Genomic DNA, 18,592 nt, shown 5'->3' on the forward strand with positions numbered 1-18,592 from the left:
TCTGCCACACAGACACACTCACTGCCACCCAGGACATTGTCCCAGGCCATTTAGGTTGTGTTTGAGGTGGGGGGGTTTTATAAAGTTGAGTTGAGTACCCACCCGCCAGCCTGCCTCCTCTTGCCAACCTGGCCTTAGACTCGGAGTTTTAGGAGTGTGACAGACCCCTCCCGCCACCATGGCAGGGAATGGTGTTACGGAAACTGTAAATCCCAAGCGCCTTTTCTAACAGACAACACAAGGGCTCCCCTTCCCGCCAGGACCCAGTCTGGAGCAGTTGTAGTCTGCACTTGCTTCATACTCTTGCCAGGTTTGTTTTTCTCCCTTTCGTGTCTGCCGTCTACCCAACGCTCCCCCTCCCCCGAATCCTCCAAGCATCAGAAACAGCACATGGTCACTTATTTATTTTTGATACAAATGTACATGACACATGTCTTGACAGTCAGCCCACCCACCACCACACAGGTAGAACCTGGCCCCCTGGGACAGAGGCAGGATGGGGAGGAGAGCTGGGAGGCGCTGCCATCTGCCTCTCCAGCCTTCCCAGGCTGCAGCCCAGGTTCCAGGTACCCAGAGACTGCAGGCGCAGGTGCCTGGCCTCTCAGAGGTTTTGGGGAGGGGGCTCTCAGCTGAGTTGGGGACCCCAGGGAGCCAGCCCCAGGCTCAGGTGCTCAGTTCTCTGCCCCAGCCAGCACATTTCCCCTCCACAAGGGAGGGGGAGGAGAGATGGAGGGAAGTGGTTTTTAAGTTCATAGAGAAGGGGTATGAGTAGGGGGAGTGATGAGGGGAGGCAGCGGGCAGGACCCCAGCTGATTACCCCGTTGTCCCTGGCCCCAGGATTGGGGGGGCTGACCCCCAACGCTGGTCCTGCTATTCTGGTCCCCTCCTCCCTCACAAAACTCCCGACGGGCCAGGCCTCGGGAACGGCACTGCCGCCCCGCACATTCACACGCAGGCACGCAGGGACACTCAGTTACCACAACGTTAAAGTTAAGGGGTGGAAGAGAGGAGAGAAAAAAAGATTTTCCAGTGTTTGCTGCTGGGGACCCCGGGAACACAGGTTGAAGCCTGTGCCCTAGGCAGGGGCCGTTTGGCATTAAAGGAGAGCAGCAGGGGGGCTGGTGGCTACAGGGCGGGGACATCCACAGAGATTATGTACAAAGGAGGGGGATGCCCCCGCTCAGCCCCCAACAGGGCTGAACTGGCTCATGGGGGTGGGGTGCATGTAGGGAGAACCGCCCCACCTGGAGTGTCCCCACCCGACCGTTTGCTTAGGGTGCCCCGGAGGGCAAGGGGCTGGGAGTGATACCGTACAGGTCCCTGCACGCTAGAAGGGGAGGGGATGCTATGTACAGGGGGAGGTGCATGGAATGTGGGGGACAGAAGCTCCTGCCACCCCACCTCCCCATCCTTGGGGGCTGGAAGGGGGCGGGCACCAGGGCGCCTGGCTGCCAGGAGAGAGCGGCAGCACTAAGGGCACTTGGGCCGGCGGCTCTGTTGGGGTGGGGATTAGTGTCTGGAGTGGCCCAGCTCCCATGGCCAGTGAGGTCCCAGGGTGCAGGTGAGGGTGCAGGGAGAGTGGTCACTGCTTTTTCTCTCGGGTGGTGATGGTGACCAGCTGCTTGGCAGCCTTGGCGATGTCGTAGGCGCACTGGATCACCTGTTGAGTCAACAGCTGGAAGTCCACGGGGGCGCCAGGCTCCGGGGGCACCGTCTTCCGGCACTCGCTCTGCAGCCTGTAGGCGCTGGCGTTGAGCAGCCGCAGGGAGCTGCGCACAGGCTCCAGGGCCGGCCTCTGGAGGGAAGGAGGAGGGAGCTGGGCCTTGGACTTCAAACTATGAGCCATGGTCATGGCCCAGTGTGTGCATGTCTCCAGCCAGGTAGCAGTCGGATTCTCTACACCTGCCCCACCCTGAGGCCCTCCCAGTCCTGCTCCTCTCTCTGGCCTGTGTACCTTTGGGAAGAGAGAGGCCATCTCGGTCACAGCCAAATGGATCTTCTCTGAGCAGGGCACAAAGCTGTTGGGGGAGGGGAGGGCATAAATTAGTGGGGGGCTTTCAAGGAAGGTTCCCAGGGACGGTGGAACATGGCCCATCTCTTGACCTCTGCGACACCAGAGGCCTCTATGAGCCTGCGCCTCGCCTCCATACCTGTCATGCTTGAATTCCTGGGCAGCTCGCAACAATTCCTGAATGTTCTTGGTGACCTGCTCCGTCTTCAGGATGACATCCTCCGTGCTGGGAAGCCCAGGGTCGAGGTCTCCATCCAGGCTTTCCAACTCTGGGTGGAAGTCGTCCTCCTTGCCCAGCTCTAGAAACCTCTTCCCTTCCAGTCTGAGGCCCAGGGTTGGAAAGAGACACATTCTGGCCATGAGGCTGCTTGCCTGAGCCCTCACAGGGCCTCCAGGGCCCGCTCAGCCCCCTCCCTGTGGGGTGCCTCACCCAAGCAGCGGGTCCCCACTCTGCGTGTTCTCATAGTCGCTGTCAGCACCACTGCCATGGCGGGAAAGCTTGCTCTGGAGGGAAGAGGGAAGGGGGGGCGGTAGGTGAGGTGCACATTCACGGACCCTCACAGCCCCCTTCACCTCCCATCCACACGTCTCATTCACCCTGAGCCCTGGGCAAGGGGAATGGGAACGTTACCGTGTGGCGGCCTCCTTCCTGGGGGCACGGCAGCAGTGGGGACGAGGGTGTGAAGGGCACAGCTGAGGCTGACACCCCCTTCCGGATCTGAAACCCAGAAGGACTGGAGTCAGTCTCTGCAGTGGTCCCCCGCAGTGAGGGGGGACCATGTATGCTGTCATCCCTGTGCCCAGCATCCAGCACAAAGCCTAGCACGTACTGGGGCTCCAAACCTATTTGCAGAAACAGAACCCCCTCCTCCAGCCCCTGCTTACCCGGTAAAGGCCAGCAGGGACGTGCACTGAGTAGATGGCGTCATCCTCCAGCTCCTGGAGGTTAGCAAAGGGGGCGTCATGGAGGGCCCTGTGGCGGCCCCAACCCTCTGTTTCCCCACCCCCTTGAGACCCGCAGACAACTCACAGTGCTGTGGAAAGGCTGTAGTCGGGTGGTGAGCTCATCCCCAGGTGGGCCCCCAAAGGGCTTCAGGGCAGAACCTGGTTCATACATGGAGAAGGCCTGGCGGTCCCTGCGGTGGGCACTCCCGCCAGGCCCCATGGACGTGTGTTCTGCCCGTTCACTGGGGAGTGGGGGTGTGGGCACCGGCCCTGACGGCTGCCGGATCTGCAAGTTCTCTGCCTGCAGCTTGTGGATCTGAAAGTCCAGAGTGGTGTGAGAAACCCTGGAGGATCTAGGGGGCACCCCCGCCTCTGGGAGGGGGTGATTCGCCTCCAGCAGGGCTCTTGGAGCCCCCTCACTGGCACCGAGGGTGCAGCCCTCACCTCCCTCTGCAGCCTCCGGAGTTCGTCACTCAAGCTGCTGTTGACCTTCATGAGCTGCTGCACCTTTGCCTCGGAGGTGGCCAGGGCCTTCTTCAGCTCCAGGTATTCCTGCAGCGTCACGGCCCCATCGGACAGGTCTGAGGAGTCCATGCTCTGCAGAGCAACACACACACCTATCAGCCATCAGGGGCAGAGGATGAATGCCCTCAGAGGGCTGCTCTCGAGGCCGTGACCAGCCCGCTTGTCCCCAAGGCCCCAGGCTACAACAGGATAGAACTGGGCCTTGGTGGAGGCCAGGGGAGGGTTTGGGGAGGGGCAGTGCTCAGACCCGGGCACGGTTGTTCCGAGTGGCGCCGGCACTACGCAGGGGCTCCTGGTCTGTGTCCTCGTCCGAGGCCACGCTGTCGTAGTCGTGCTGGTCGTCGAGGTCACTCTGGCTCCGTGCAGACAGCTCGAGGTTGTCTGAGGGCACAGGCCTGTCACTCAGGACTCAGCCACATAACCCGTCTATCATGCCACCCCCGAGAGGGAGCCATGAAAGAGAACATCCTGGGACAGTGCCCACTGCCTGCACCCCATCCGCACCCTTCCCACCTGTGGGGCTGCTCAGGCTCTTGCCCTGTTGTCTCCGCTTGGCCTCACTGAGAATGTCAATGATCAAGGTGGCAAATTCTCGGGCATTAAAGCGAGCCAACTTCTGTCGCCCCTGCAAGGCAGAAAGGACCAGGCCGGCATGAGGACCAGGCCAACGGACACATGGGGGTAGGACAAAGTGGTAAGCCAGCCCCCTGCTCTCTGATTTAACCACAGCTGAAATACGCCAGCCTGTTCACCTGGCCAGGACAGAGATGGGAGACGACAGAGATTCAAGGCGCCTAGGGGAGCTCTCGGGAAGAGGCTGGAACACCCCCCGGAGGCTGCTCACCAAGTGCTCAAAAGAACAGCCTCTTCCCCATTCCCAAATCCCAGTGCCAGCCAGGCCCTGAGGGAGGCCTGAGCCAGAAGTGGAGAAGAGCGGGCCCAGTTCCCGGCCTAGACAACAGCCTGTGAGGAAGGGCAGGCCCACAGTGCTGCGACCCCAGGAGGGGAGGAGACCACCCCAGGCCCCCCATCCAGCCCCCTCACCTGATTCCGTGTGGCTGAGTATTCGGGGTTAACAGGCAGGAAGGGCACAGCACTGCGTTCCGTCACCAGGGTGCTGTGGTTTTGGGTAGCCAGCCACACTGTGGGGGAGGGGCAGGGAACAGATCATCCACGGTGGCCAGGCCCATGGAACGGGGGTGGGGAAGGGCAGCACAGCCTTCCAGCACCTCCCCACAAGCGCTGGTGTTCAAAACAGGGGTGGTCTTCAGACACACAAAGCAAGGCTGGGTCAGGGCAAGGCTGGGTGAGGCTGGCTGAGGACTGACGAACAGAACAGAACAAGGCAACTCCCTCCCGCCAGCCCCGACCCAGAGTTTGGGATGGAATCTGGCTGTGGCCAGGAAGGAGTGATGTAGAGGGGCGGAGCGGGACTGGGGAGAGAGCCAAAGTGGGAGGCAGCCAGAGCAGAGGAGTCCCAGTCGGGGGGGGGGGGGGGGAGGAGCAGGCTGGCTGCCCCAGCTCAGCACATGCTGCCCAGCTGGGGAAGCTGTCCAGGTGGGCTCACGGCTAGCAGGGGCTTATTTGCAGCCCTGCTGAGCAGCCCAACCCCAGGCACCCCTTTTTAGTCCCAGAGAAAGGACCCAAGAGCCACGCCAGGTCCTGGTAGGTGCTCTTGTCCCATCCGGCCAGCCCTGATGCCCTCTGGCTCACCAGCATCATTTTCTCTTCGGTCCACCTCGTCATACACGTCCATGGCAAGTTCCTCAAAAAGCCGGTTGCTGAGCTGGAGGCAGAGAGGGAGACCCAGGCTCTGTCAGGTCAACTGGCCCTCACTGCTGACAAGGCCAGCTCACCAGGTGTCATAAAGCATGGGAAACAGCTCAGAACTAGAAACTGGGGTAGGGGTCGGTCTGCCAAGCTCCAAGGTAGGAGAGGACAGAGGGAGACCAGACCAGACTGGTTAGTTCCCTCCAGGTCAGAGGTAGAGTTAGGGCCCCACGAGCCTTTGGAGGGCAGAGCCAGGGTCCAAGATAAGGGGTCAGGAGGTGGAGGAGAGGAGGCTGGGGAGGCTAGAGTAAAGGGCAAGTCAAAGACTTGGAAAAGGGCACCTGGTCAGAGGATGGGGGAGCAATCGCAGGGGCAGGGGGTCAGGGACGGGAGGCAGCTCCGTCTTAGGGGCCTGTCTGAGCAGACTCACCGCCTGCAGCTTCTTCTTGGCAGCTTTGGCCAACTCGGACAGGTCCAGGCTGTGGACGAAGGAAGGAGATGGGAATGGGAAGGAGGGGAGAGGCCAGACTTGAGAGGTGGCCAGACCCCTGCCAGTGACTCCCAAACATGCGGGGATCCCAGGGAGACGACACCCCAGATGCCGCACGCCGAGTGCCTCCCCACCCCACCCAACCTCCAGAGCCTGCTCCCCGCAGGCCCCATATACCTCTGAGACATGCACTTTTGTCGAGATCTAAGTCCAGAGGAAGGCAGCAGAGGGAAGAACAGGACAGAGGCAGCAATTACCCAGCAGCAGGGTAGCACACGCCTTCCCACGTCAAGCTCAGACCCATCTCCATGTGCACGCCAGACCCAGGGTATACAAAACTGAGCTCATCCCCCCGGCCTCTCTCAGTAACCGGCTGGCCCAGCACCAACGTCAGCTCCCAGGAGTCACATCCCTCTCCCTCCAGCTCCGGCCAAGCCTTCCCCAGGTTCTGCCGTCCTTTCCTCTTGCCTGAGCTTCTGCAACAGTTTCTTAATCCATCTTCTTACTTCCAGTCTTGCCCCTACAATCTTTTTTCCTCCCAGCAGCCAGGGTGATCTTTTTGACACATTTGGCTGTACTACCACTGGCCTTCAAAACATTTCACTAGTAACAGGTATGTATGGCATATTTCAACAAAAAGCTCACTTTAAAAAATAGGCTAAGTGTTTTGCATGCATTGTCTTATTAATCCTCTCAACAGCCAAGAAAGATAGGTACTGTCATCTTCATTCCTAGGTGAAGTAACCAGGGCTCAGAGAGGTTAAGGAGCCTGCCTGAAGTCACACAGGCAGTAAGCGGCAGAGCTGACTCCACACACCCATGCTCGGAACCTCTCTGCCCTCAGGATGGTCACGACTCTTGTCGGGGCTCACAGGTCCGGCCACTCTCTTGCCCCATCTCTATTCCAGTCTTGCTCCTGGGACTCCCTGCCTCTGACACTACGCTCCAGCCACACGATCTGCCTGCAGTTCCTGGCACGGCATTTCTGACGCCTGCGCCTTTTCCTCTCTTGCTGCACCCCCCACACGGGACTACAACTGTCTAACCAGCCTGCCCCGTCTCCTGGACTGTGAGCTCCTTCAGAGCAGGGATCGCACCTGAGTTACCTCTCTGCCAGTGCCAAGCACAGCAGCTGGCACTGGGAAGGCACTCGGTTAACAATTCATTGCATACACGCCCGTATGTGTTTACAACACACACACCCCCCCCACGCGCACACAGGCACACATGCCAGGCACAATCAGATGAGAGAAGGAGAGGGGAGTCTTGGGGTGTCAGAAAAGAGGAGGTCTGGCTTCAGGGATCCAAGGTGCCCAGGCCTGACCATCCCCATCTGCCTATACCGGCCTCTGCAGAGGGAGGGAGGCTCCTCTCTCCAGATCCAGGCCAGCAGGCACCGCTTGGCATGAAGAATTGGCCACTACAGGCGGCCACCAGGTGGCACTAGCATCCATCTTGTGAGCCAGGTGAGAGTCCCCCACAGCCTGGGTGCCTGGGGCCTCTCAGAGCAGAGGCAGAAACACCTCCACTGTGCTGGTCCCTGACCCCCAGCCTCTGCCCAATTTCTGAGCGCACCACAGAGGCCTGGCCAGTAGTCCCACAGTTGGTCAAACCCCTGGAGCCCAGCACCTTTTCACTGGAGAGCAGAGGCTTGTCTCAAGATTTTACAGTGGGGTTAGTGCCACTGGGAGCAGAACCCAGCGACCCACCACTCCTGGGGGTTTTCCTTGTACTCAAGTCCTATGTACTTGACAGCCTTGGGGCTAAGGCTGTGCTGGCCGTGTGCTGAGTTGACATTTCTTACCTGCCTTGGGGCCCAGAATTAGGCAGTGAGGACTGGACTGTGAAATGCTTGTGCCTTCAGCCCTGAGGATGGGGATGGGGGTCCCAGGCCCCTAAAGCCTGGGGAGTGGGAGGGGTAGGGGCTCTGGGGGTCCGGCATCCACATGGCATACAAGAGCCTCTGGGAAGGGGCATCAGGTGGGGACTCACCTGTCAGCCATCTGTGGGATGATGTAATGCCCATTCTTGTGATCTGAACCAAAATAAAAATGCCAAGTCACTGGTGTGGGGTGGCCTTAGCAGCTGGGAGCCCACCTCACTGCCATGAGCAGGGCTTGGCACCCAGAAGTGTCAGGGGAAAGGGAGGAGGGCAGGCCACCCCCAAGAGCCCTGGGAGCTGGCTGGAAGTTATGCCCACCCCCACTCCCTACCCTAACGTGCTGCAGCCCAGAGCCTGCAGCAATTTCACAGGAGCCAGTTGCCTAGCAACGCTGTTCCCCAGCCGGCTTTGTCACCATGGCACCTGCTGCTGGGGTGTGTCTGGGTCCCACCTGCCTGGCCCAGCCAGGCCAGCCCCACACTCTGCTCACCCGGCTTGCGTCCACAGAGATAGAAGGCCAACCGGTCAGTGAGCTCATACTGGCACTCGACTAGCCTTTCCGCCAGCTCATGGTGCCCCGCCTGCCTGTGGGGAGGGGGCTTGGCTCAGCCCTGCAGCAGGAGCCCACTGCCCCCACCCGCCCAAGCTCACCCTGCAGCCGACCCTCACCTGGCATAGTCAATGGGCGTGCGGCCATTAACGTCAGGGGAGCCAGGGTCAGCCCCATACACTACAAGAAGCTCAGCCTGCAGCGTCTGCCCCGCCTTGGCAGCCACGTGCAGAGGGGTGGTGCCCTTCTCTGGGTGGAAGAAGTTGGCCTGGGCGCCCAGGGACAGCAGGCGCAGACATGTCTCCAAGTTGCCCGTCCGCACGCTTGAGTGCAATTGCTGCAAGGAGCAGAGTGTGCAACAAATGTGTGCGTGCGTGAGGCCTTCTTCCCCTCAAGCTGCACCTAGTCCAGACAGCTCCTGGGAGTCCTACCAGCTCCGAGGGACCCAACTGAAACTGGCTTGTCAGGGAGGACTGAGGGCTTCCCACTAGGAGTTAATGCCAGTTAGTAAAAGCTGCCATCGGTCACCACAGACCACGTGCTGTGTGCTCTGCTTGGAACAGATACTACCCATGAGGTGGATGCCGTTATTTCCTTCCCATTTTACCAATGAGGAAACTGAGGCTCTGAAAGGCTAAGAAACTGCCCCAAGTTTCCCTGGCTTTAGGGCAGCAGCTGGGGCATTTTAGCTTTGTGTGTCCACTTAGGACTTGAGGGGCCTTGACCACACGCAGCCTGACCATGCAACCTTGTCCCTCCACCGTGTCCACTGTTCTTGCCTGACCTGGCTGCCTTTGGGGCCTAGGGCTCAGTGGTGACAAAGAAGAGGCCTTCAGGGCATCATGGGTGAGAAGAGGAGAGGCCCACCCGTGTGTCGTGGGGCCCCCTCAAACCTTGCTGAGGTCTTTGGCAGTGACCCCGTCGTCATCCCGGCAGGGAAGCTTGTGCACAAACGCCAGCATCTGGTACTTGGCCCTGATGAACTCTGACTTGATGGGGCTGTGTGGGGCACACAGGAGGAAATGGGGAGCAAAGCAGGAGAGGCTGGTCACCTGGCCACCTCCCGGGCCCATGTCCTGGACCACACAGCCCCCGCCACCACCCCTCAGCTGACTCACTGGACTTTATCTTGGGGGTTGGCTTTGCGCCGGCCGCTCTGCACTTGTGCGGGGTCCAGCAGGGAATGCTCCCAGATGGAGTTGGCCCCGTTGCTGGCGAGCGTGTGCACCATCTGCAGGGAAGAGATGCCAAGTGAGAGGGCCCACTGTACGCAGGGCACTGGGAGAAACACCTCTGAGTGCCGGCCACAGCCGGCATGGCTGGAAACAGGACCAAGGGGCCTACTGTGTGCCTGGCACTGTCGCACCTCCATTCAGCTGGGCCACCCAAGGATGTGAGTCCTGTTGAGCACTTCAGGCCGCATGGTGGGCATGCCAAAGCTTAGAGAGGCTAAACGACTTGCTCAATGCTACGTGGCCAAGCGTAAGTGGCAGAGCCATGTGAGAGCCCAGGTCTGTGTGACTCCAGTCCTGGAAGCTGCCTCTGTGCAGGCGAGCAGAGGGTGGAGGGGGTCAGGGTTACGCTCTGCCCCAGCTGAGTGCTGCCCCCTAGAAGCTGCAGACTCGAGAGAGCAGTGTGTTTGGGGGTGAGGGAAAGGTGCCTGCGTTCAGCACACTCTGTGGGGAACAAGAACCACCTGACCCAGCCCAGTACCTGCAGCAGCGTGGGAGGCCAGGCGCTGTGGCGAAGGTGCTTGACAATGGAGATGTGGCGTCCCAGACTCCGGTGCACACTGCAGCACTCGTCACACACCAGCACACCCCTGCTGATGGAGGCCCAGCCAGGGTCTGCCGGGGTGGGGGCAAGGGTCAGCCACAGTCGGACGACGGGTGAGACCTCCTGAGCACCTGCTCTGGGCCCACCCTATGCTTAGTCCTGCACACATATCCACTCACTCGGCTCCCCAAAGGTCTCGGAGCGCAACCATCGGCACACACAGACTCCTGAACAGAAAGCTGAGCTGCGGCAGTGGGAGGGGGGAGCCGTGCCCTTTCCTACACATCTTTGCACCTCTGAGGAGGTGTAGTCCCCAGGGTCTACTCAGCCAGCACGGCTTCCTGTCCTGCAGTCACCACTACCAGTCCCACAGCCTTTCCCCAGGGAACAAGACTGCTGCCCCAGCCCTTCCCCAGGGAGGCAGGAGTCCCCTAGGGGATCCAACCCTGATGCCACATGCCAGACATCCCTAGCCACTGCTCCTGTGTCTGGGTTTGTGCCACATTTCTCCTGCACCCAGGCTGCTGTGGGAACCACTGGCCCACATGCCTAATCTATTGCATCCTTCCACCGGCTCCTGCCTCTGCCCTCATCCTGGCAGGCAATAGGCCTTTTCATGCCTGAGCCTCCATCACTGATGGGCTGAGCTGGAGCCCCTCTCAAGGAGGATGGAGAGAGCAAAGGAACTAACACTGATTGAGCACCCACTGTGTACCAGCTGGGTGCTGTATGTATGATGCCTCTCACAACTGTCAGGTAAGGTAGGAAATACTACCCTTCCCTTTACCAGTGAGGAAACCATGGCTCAGAGAGGTTACAGCGCTTGCTCAAGGTCACACAGCTAATGAATGGGATTGCTGGGATGTGGACCCAGGCACCTAGATACCAGAGACCAACCCATATCCACACCTGCTGCTGTCCCTGTGCCCCTGCCCCAAAGGGGGCAGCCCCAAGTGGGCAAGGGCCCTGGGAGCCACTCTTCAGACGGTGAGAAGGAGTGAAATTCGGAAACAAGAAGAGGGGCCAGGATCGGGTGGGAGCTTCTGGGGTCCTTCTCAAGGGCAGGGGAGATGCCACCCATCCCAGGCCCCTTGGGAGAGGGGGAGGAGACAGCTGCATACAGCTCAGGCTGCGGAAAGGTCACGGGGGAGAAAGCAGCCATTGTGTGCCGCTGGAGAGTGGGGGCAGGGAGCCTCTCTCCCAGGACACTGTGCTCTGCCCAGGCCCCCGCCCAGTCTCAGGAAGCCCCGTCCTGGGGGGCGGGGGTCTGGCTCTCTGCCTTGCCCCTTCGTGCTCAGGGAGTCCGTAAGTGGACCCCCGTAGGGAGGGGAGGGGCAGGGTTGGGGTAATGAGAGCCTCTTCAACCAGGGGGCAATTCTCAGACCCTTCCCTGAGACCCTTCCATCAGAGTTCCCAGAACTGTGAGTCAGGGCACAGCCTGAGCTCTGCCCATAGTGAGTGTCCCCTCCATGGCATGGAAACGGGAAGTGAAAGAAGCAGCTCAGCTCTTTGGGTCTGGGCTTCTTTAGGGATCCTCCCCCCAAAACAGGGCAACAGAGGATGCACAAGGTGCCGCCATACACCTTCCTTCCTTGGGGGCTGATTCCAGGGGCCCACAAGGGAGGGACCCACCATTGTGCCAAAAGGGGGAGCCCTAGGGCACACTTTAGTGTTGGCTCTACCCAAACAGTGAGGCACCCCAGGCATGGAAAGCTCCCTCCCCCCACTCTCAAACACTACTGGGTCAGGGGTCTGCCCGCCAGCCACCTCCGGCAGTCCAGGCAGGAAGCTGGAAATGACGCAGCCTAAATTCCTCTTGTTGAAATGGTGGGTTTCCTGTAAGTGGGGAGCCGCCCAGGCCAGGATCATAAATGGGCTGCCCTGAGGCCTCCACCCGAGGCCCGTAGCCCTATCGGAGAAGCCAGGCCAGGGAACGCTGGCCAGATATCCAGGTCCAGACCAGACACGGTGAGCCCCTGAACATGGCAGTGCCCAAAAGACCAGGATCCGGGGACCGTGGTCCAGGCTCTGCTGAGCACTCTCCAGCCCGGGGGAGGAGTCCTCCCTCTCCTCCACAGTGACCTGAAATAGGAAGGGTGGGTAGGGGACACTGTCCTGGTCTGGGGCACATTGGTGCCAATGCAGTTCTGGATGACGCAGACAAGATGCCCATTCTAACCCTACTCTGTGCTCCCTATGCCCAAGGGGACTCAGGCCTCCCCAAGCAGGTGCCCCCAAGGCCTCCTAGGCCAGTTCCTAAGCAGAAGGGCCAGGAAGGTTTCTGAAAGTCAAATGGCTATTGTAGTTTAAGGTTAAGGGACCCTTGCCCCTAAGAGGCTCCCTAGACCAAACAGAAGGGACAGGGCACATAAGGGTTGTGGGATGTGGTAACCTCCTCAGGATCCTGCCAACACTCCCCCTGGGCTTCTGCCTCAGTCAGGATGAGGGTCTGGCAAGTGTGGGCAAGTGGCAGGAGGGGTCCTGGGATAATGCTAACTAGTGCCAACCCCATGGAGGCCTCTACTAAGGTGAATTCATGTCACCACCCAAAGCCACTAATAGCCTCTAGGGCCAGTAAATGTGCTATAAACGAGCTAGGGACCAGAGCCTCACTGGACAAGAGGGAGAAGCCCACCATTCTGAAAGCAGACAAGAGAAATCCATGGGGATAGAGGTCAGAACGGCAGTTACCTTTGGGGGCGCTGACTGGGAGGGGGCAGGAGAAAGCCCCACGAAGTGATGGAAATGCTCTATCTCTTGATTAGAGTGGTGGTTATGCAGATAGATACACATGTGAAAACTCATCAAGTGAACAGGCAGGTGCAGGCACTTTGCTGTACGTAAGTCATACCTCAACAGCAGAGGAAGGAAGCCCACCATTCACCCCACACCACAGGCTACATTATGAAGAGACAAATGAGCCTGCAGGTTCCCCCATGTCCCCAGCCAGTGGCCAGCCCTGCTCATCCAAGATGCCCTTAGGATGGGCATCTTGAGGTCTTCACTCCTGTGCCTGGGGCTGCCCAAGCAGAAGAAGAAGGCCCATGGTGTGAGAGCTGGGCCGGGACCGTGCGGCAGGGGGAGTGGAGGGGAAGGAAGGGGGAACACACATTCTCCAGGGTTCCCTGACCCCTGCCCCTCTCTTGGGATTCCTAAGGCAGGCAGGGACACAGATGGTGCGTGAGAGGTGACACGACATGCCACAGCAGCCATGCTATGTCCAGCTGCCTCACAACATGCTCACACTTGTCCCCTGTGTGCCTAGGCCTGGGAGCAGAGGGAGGATGGCACCCTTTGGGGTCAGTCTGCATCTCACCTTTCACCTTCATGACCCCCCAAATTAACCAACTACAAAAAGGGCACAACCTCACTCCTAGAGCTAGGAATACAGGGTTCCTCTCACAGTGAGAGAAGCCCAAGACTCTGGTGGGAGACATCCGCTAAGGAGGTGCTGTTAGCCTCAAGCCTCTTACCTGGGCTGCTACAGTTCCCAGACTCAGAATGCTACTCTATGTATCATAGGGTAGGGGTGGGGGGTTAGCCCAAGTAGCCAGCTGGGGTCCTGACAAGCATCGATACACTTGGGGAGGAGCTGCTAAGTGCTAGATACTATGCCAGGTGCTGGGGGCGGTGGGGGGTAGGGGGGTGATGAGGAAGACTTTGTCAGCACCCTGCCCACCTCACCATCCTCACCACCTGCCTCTTCCTGACCTGTATTCTGGATAACGGGGAAAGGAAGTATCCAGGACGCCTCTGTGGGACTAGGACTGGGGACAGGACCTGGGCAGTCCAACACAGATACACACCACTCCTCCCTGAGCCCACTAGGCATCCAGAGGCTTCAGCCAAACAACCAAATGCAATGAAGAAAGGACAACAGCCTTGCTGATGCTGCGCTATGTCCCTCTGGCCCAGAATCAGGACAACAGACTTGGAGACGGGATGGTCCTCAAAACCATTCTACTCCAGGGGCCGGCCTGGTGGCGCAGCGGTTAAGTGCGCACGTTCTGTTTCTCAGCGGCCTGGGGTTCGCCGGTTCAGATCCTGGGTGCGGACATGGCACCGCTTGGCACACCATGCTGTGGTAGGTGTCCCACATATAAAGTAGAGGAAGATGGGCACGGATGTTAGCTCAGGACCAGGCTTCCTCAGCAAAAAAGAGGAGGACTGGCAGTAGTTAGCTCAGGGCTAATCTTCCTCAAAAAAAAAAAAGACCATTCTACTCCAACTTTTTGCCTCACAGTTGAGGAAACTAAAGCCCAGAATCAGGGAAGTCTGGCCATAGGTCAGAGAGTGAGCTGGAAACACAGGTAACACTAAAATCCAGGCTCCCCCGACAGGGTGTCTGCTAAGCCCCTACTCCCAGCCCTTCTTTCCCCTCAAGTGCTATGCCCACCCAGCAGAGGTGCAGAACAGCCTGGAACAGACATACAGAAGGCAAGCTCTCCTCTTAGCTGTGCCATCCCCAGACTTGCCTGTGGTTGGGGTCAGAGGATCATAGCTTCCAGCTAATTAGGGGTAAGAACACATACCCCCTAGATAGCTTCTTCAGAGCCCTCTAGACCATGACATGCCCTGAGAGAAGGCCCCAGGGTCATAACCATCCACAGAGTACCGAGCCTCTGCCATGCATCCACAGTTCCCAAACACTCTAGCTTGGAGCCATCAGAACCACCAGAGCGTCTGTGGGTCTCAACCTGTTGGGGTCCTGAGCCTGTGCAAAGGGTGGCTGGAAGTTATGGGCCCACAAAACAGCACCCCACGCTCTCACACTTAATTGTGCCCACAGTCCTCCTGGAGTACACAGACCCCCTGAGCCTGCCCAGAGGTCTCCCAGGGAGATGGCTCCTTTTCTAAAGAGAGGATGGACAGGGGCCAGGGCTTCCTTCCCCAGGCCAGCTGCTGAGCCCCATCACTGGCAGTGTCCTCCCACATTAGAAGGGAGCAGCCTCTCGGGTCACTGCCCCTCACTTCCTCAGCAGGTAAGGGGGGTTTCACATCAGCCGGGACCTGACTCTGCTGGGAAGGAGAAGGGAATTATTACAGTAAACACAGCCAGGAGGCAGGCCAGGAAGCCAGCTGGATCCGGGGAATCTAAGCACCCCTCGGCACTGCTCCCTATCCATTTCTGGCTAGACTAGGCTAGGGGACCTGGAGGGGTCTGTGCCCAGGCTGGGGCAATGCCAAGCCCACCTTCCCAAGCAGGCCTTACCGGGGCACAGGAAAAGCCGAGTCTAGTTGCTCCCAGACACCAGGCGGCCTGGGGATGCCTCAGGGGAAGATGCCCAGGCTCATAATGGCCCTGAAGGCCAGGCCCTGCAAGGAGCCCCAGCCCTGGGAACCAAGGGTAGGGAGTCCTAGGAGTAGCCACCCTCTCATCTTTTCCCGAGGAAACAGTATCCAGGCCCCCCTGGCCCATCTGTCCAGCTCTCTACCCCTTGCCCTCCGCCACCCCGGCGGGAGCGCAGACCATGCGAGCAGCAGGTGCAAGACGCGGGGGTGGCACTGAGATGACACAAAACCACACTCGCCCCCACCTCCTAAACCCTGCCGGCCTCCGCCACAGCCCTCCGGCCACCCCAGGCTGGCGCTTCCGTTTGGATACGGAGATGGAAGGGGGGGCAACTAGCTGCCCGCCTCCCTCAGACTGAGGGGTGGGAGGCGGCGCCGGGAATGCCCTTCCTCGCTCGTCCATGGACGCGAGGGAACAAGGGCCCCCCGGGCCGGCCCTCCCGCCAAGGACGCGGCTCCGCAGTGGCCCAGGCGGGGGCAGAAGCCCGAGGCCGGAGGCCGCAGCCCCCAGCCCCGCCCCGCCCTCCGGCCCCGCACGGCGCTCCCGCCAGGCCCCGGCGCCCGCCCGGCGGCGGCCTCGGTGCGCGGTCCCGCCCCCGGCCCGGCCCGCTTACCCGGGGCGCTGCAGTCCGCACACACCTCCGCTCGCGGCCCCTTCCGGGACATCCTCAGCGGCGACGCGGCCGCAGCCCTCTGGGCCAGCGTGGGGGGCGCGGGCGCGGGCGGCGGGCCCGGGCGGCGGCGGCCCCTGCTGCCCGGCCCGGCTCCGGCAAGGCCCCGGCGAGGCTCCGCGCGCCCGGCCAACCGTCCGCCCCGGGGCTGGCCCGGAACCCGCCGTGCCCGCCCGCCCGCTCGCCCTCGGGCGCCCTCCGCCCCGCGCCACCCCGCGCCGCCCCGCCGCCGCTCGCCGCTCGCTCTCCCCGCCCCCTGCGCGGCTCCCGGCCGCTCCTGCAGGAAGCGGCGCAGGCCCGGCCCACCGGGGGAGGGGCAGCCCGCGCGCCGCCCGCCGCCGGGCCCTGCCGGCCGCGCCTCCCGGAGAAAGGAAGCCGCGCGCGGGCGGCCGGGCGGGGGCGCTTAAAGGGGCCGCGGTCGCCGCCGGCCAGAGCGGGCAGCTTCGCCTGCGGCCCTGGCCTCGGCTCCAGCGCTTCCCTGGCCCGAAGGTAATGTGAGTCACCCTCAGGGCCCCTTCGCTTTCGAGACGGAGAGTGGCCCAGGGGGCTCAGGGCCCAGGGACAGTGACCCCTCGGAATCAGGGAAGAGAACAAGGAGCTGGAGGCCCAGGCCCCCCTCCTCGGCAAGGAGCTGTGGTTTGGGGTGCCCGCCTATCTCTGCTTGGGGTGAGATGTGCGTCCTCGTCCCCTCTCTATCCACATCTGAGTGTCCCGGTGTGTGTGGTCACACCCTTGCTGATTAAGCACACCACCAACAATATGGACGCCCAAGTGCCAGAGAGGTCATGCAGTGTATCCCCCTGCCTCCAGGCTAAAAATACATCTATCCCTCCTCCACGCTTCCATCCAGAAATGAAAGAATCTGGGCAGTTTTTAAAGGCCTCCCGAGGAGTGACCACTGTGCCTATGTGCAGCAATATCCACTTGGCATCCGTCTTATACACATCCACGTTGTTTCTGGGTCACCAGAGGTGTGTGTCCAGGGTGCGCGCACGTAATATACAGGGACCTTTTTTTTGTGGTGGCCTTTCTTCCTGGACTTCACAGGGAGACTCAGCAGAGGTGGGGGGACAGGGAGCGGAGGCGCAGGCCGCACGTGGGTGCACCCCTGCACTGAGCATGCTCCCCCATACACGTGGGCCCCGCGTGCACCCAGCCCCCATCCCTGCAAGAGCAAAAGGCCAGAGCGCTCTGCTTTTGGGGAGAGGACCTGGGTGCCCGGGACCAGGCCTGGGGGCCAGATCTGTGGTGACATGATTAAGGGAGGGTTCCTAAGCAGGAGGGAGTCCTACTCAGTAACAAGGGGGGAGGAGGGGAGTCCTTGGACAGAGGTTCCGGAGTTGGTCGATTTTATCCCAGCGGTGCCAGAGCAGCAGTGACTTGTGGGTGGGCAGGCTGCTTCCCTGGGGGAGACAAGTAATGCTCATGAGTCACACCACCAGAAATACATGCAAAGCTGCCTCCATCGCCTTTCACTGCAGCCCAGATTGACAAGTTTGTTTCAAATCGCGATCCACGAGGTATATTTATAATCGCACCTTTAAAAAATTTCTTCTTGCAGGCCTCCCCTCCCCCCACAGCCAGCCGCTCAGCTGGCAGGGCGTTTGCGAGCAAAGATACCTCGCAGGGAGGAGGGACGGCGGGGGGCGGGGGCACCACCTGCCGCCGCGTGCTGCACCCGCACCCGCACCGAGGAGTCAGTCCATGGGCTTGGTGGCCCCATCCCGGGCGACGGGAGGAGCGGCCAGGCCGCCCTTACCGGGCATACAGCCCACGAGCAGTGGCCGCCCCTTCACCCCCGATCGACCCCCAGCTATGGAATTTCATTTATTAAATGTCGAGGCGGCTGCTGGCAGTCCCATCGCTTGGCTGTCTTTGTTTCTCTGCTGTGTAGGCGCGTCTCGAGCACGTGGCAGCTGGAGCGCTCAGGCCGGAGGAAAAAACGACCTGGGTTTAGAGTCTAGGGCCGCCTGGCAAAAAGAGAGCTCGGCTGCCCAGGGGATAGGTCTTCCAATTCAGGCTGAGCTCCCCCAGTCCTTCAACTCCAAGACTTTTCCGGGTAAGAACACGATTCATCCGCTACCCGCCACCCCCCATCTTCTGGTCGGCCCGGGGAACACCCGGGTGTGGCGCAGGCAAAGATCCACTCTCCCAACTTTGTTCCCCAAACCCCCAGCCCTGCCACAGCTGAGCTTCTCGGCCAGGGGCTAGGGATAAACGGGTTTCTGAATTTCCTTTTGGAGACACCGCCACCTCAGGAAGCAGGACGGTTAAAGAGAAATCACGCACAAGGTTCTAAAAACAATTTAATGAGAAAATGTACGGGCATTCTCCCGGCCACTCCTAGCCGGTCCTCCTCCGCTCCAGCCCCCTCCCCAACTCCGGCTGCAGCCACGACACTCTGCTGACCTCTCGTGGTAGAGGTGGGCAGCGGTCCCCGGCTGCCGGAGACGCCCGCTGGCCCCGCCCAGGCTGGAGAAAGGGGCGAGGCAGTCCACTCCTACCTCATCCTTTCCCGCCCGGGCCTGGCACCGCAGAGTATGGAGGAGGAAGGAGAGAAGACCACACAAAGAAACCTGAGGGGGGCGCGGAGAGTTTGCAAGCTTTTGCTAGCACCTCCCACACAAACACTTCTTGGATTGCTCTAAGTAGGGCTGATATGGAATCCCTTATTCCCGAC

General features: G+C 60.6%; 1 protein-coding gene across 2 annotated transcripts; it reads right to left on the reverse strand.

Annotated features, from left to right (window-relative positions):
• Positions 1 to 389: 389 nt before the first annotated feature.
• Positions 390 to 16,155, reverse strand: GIT1 (GIT ArfGAP 1). 2 transcript variants are annotated; one of them, XM_070562797.1, is made up of 21 exons: positions 15,856 to 16,155; positions 9,887 to 10,020; positions 9,292 to 9,404; positions 9,067 to 9,172; positions 8,293 to 8,510; positions 8,114 to 8,208; positions 7,734 to 7,776; positions 5,919 to 5,945; positions 5,682 to 5,730; positions 5,195 to 5,267; positions 4,526 to 4,623; positions 3,995 to 4,106; positions 3,729 to 3,862; positions 3,401 to 3,553; positions 3,042 to 3,272; positions 2,897 to 2,950; positions 2,643 to 2,729; positions 2,442 to 2,515; positions 2,151 to 2,333; positions 1,955 to 2,018; positions 390 to 1,795 (listed from the first exon to the last, which is right to left on the reverse strand). In XM_070562797.1, exons 1-21 carry the CDS (start codon positions 15,905 to 15,907, stop codon positions 1,583 to 1,585), a joined length of 2,313 nt encoding a protein of 770 aa, XP_070418898.1. In that variant the 5' UTR covers positions 15,908 to 16,155; the 3' UTR covers positions 390 to 1,582. The 2 variants fall into 2 exon arrangements, with proteins under 2 accessions (XP_070418898.1, XP_070418897.1); XM_070562796.1 differs by lacking the exon at positions 5,919 to 5,945 and having other exon boundaries at positions 15,856 to 16,071.
• Between the last annotated feature and the right edge of the window lie 2,437 nt (positions 16,156 to 18,592).

Source organism: Equus przewalskii, chromosome 10 (assembly GCF_037783145.1).
Source record: "Equus przewalskii isolate Varuska chromosome 10, EquPr2, whole genome shotgun sequence".
NCBI lineage: Eukaryota > Metazoa > Chordata > Mammalia > Perissodactyla > Equidae > Equus > Equus przewalskii.

What these genes read in the sequence shown, in the direction of transcription:
- GIT1 (XM_070562797.1), bottom strand. Translation starts at nt 15,907, where the DNA reads ATGTCCCGGAAGGGGCCGCGAGCGGAGGTGTGTGCGGACTGCAGCGCC. An exon ending in GGCCTCCCACGCTGCTGCAG is followed by an intron (nt 9,405 to 9,886) that starts GTACTGGGCTGG and finishes TCTTCCCTGCAG; the next exon opens with ATGGTGCACACGCTCGCCAG. An exon ending in AGGAAGGAGGCCGCCACACG is followed by an intron (nt 2,516 to 2,642) that starts GTAACGTTCCCA and finishes TCTTCCCTCCAG; the next exon opens with AGCAAGCTTTCCCGCCATGG.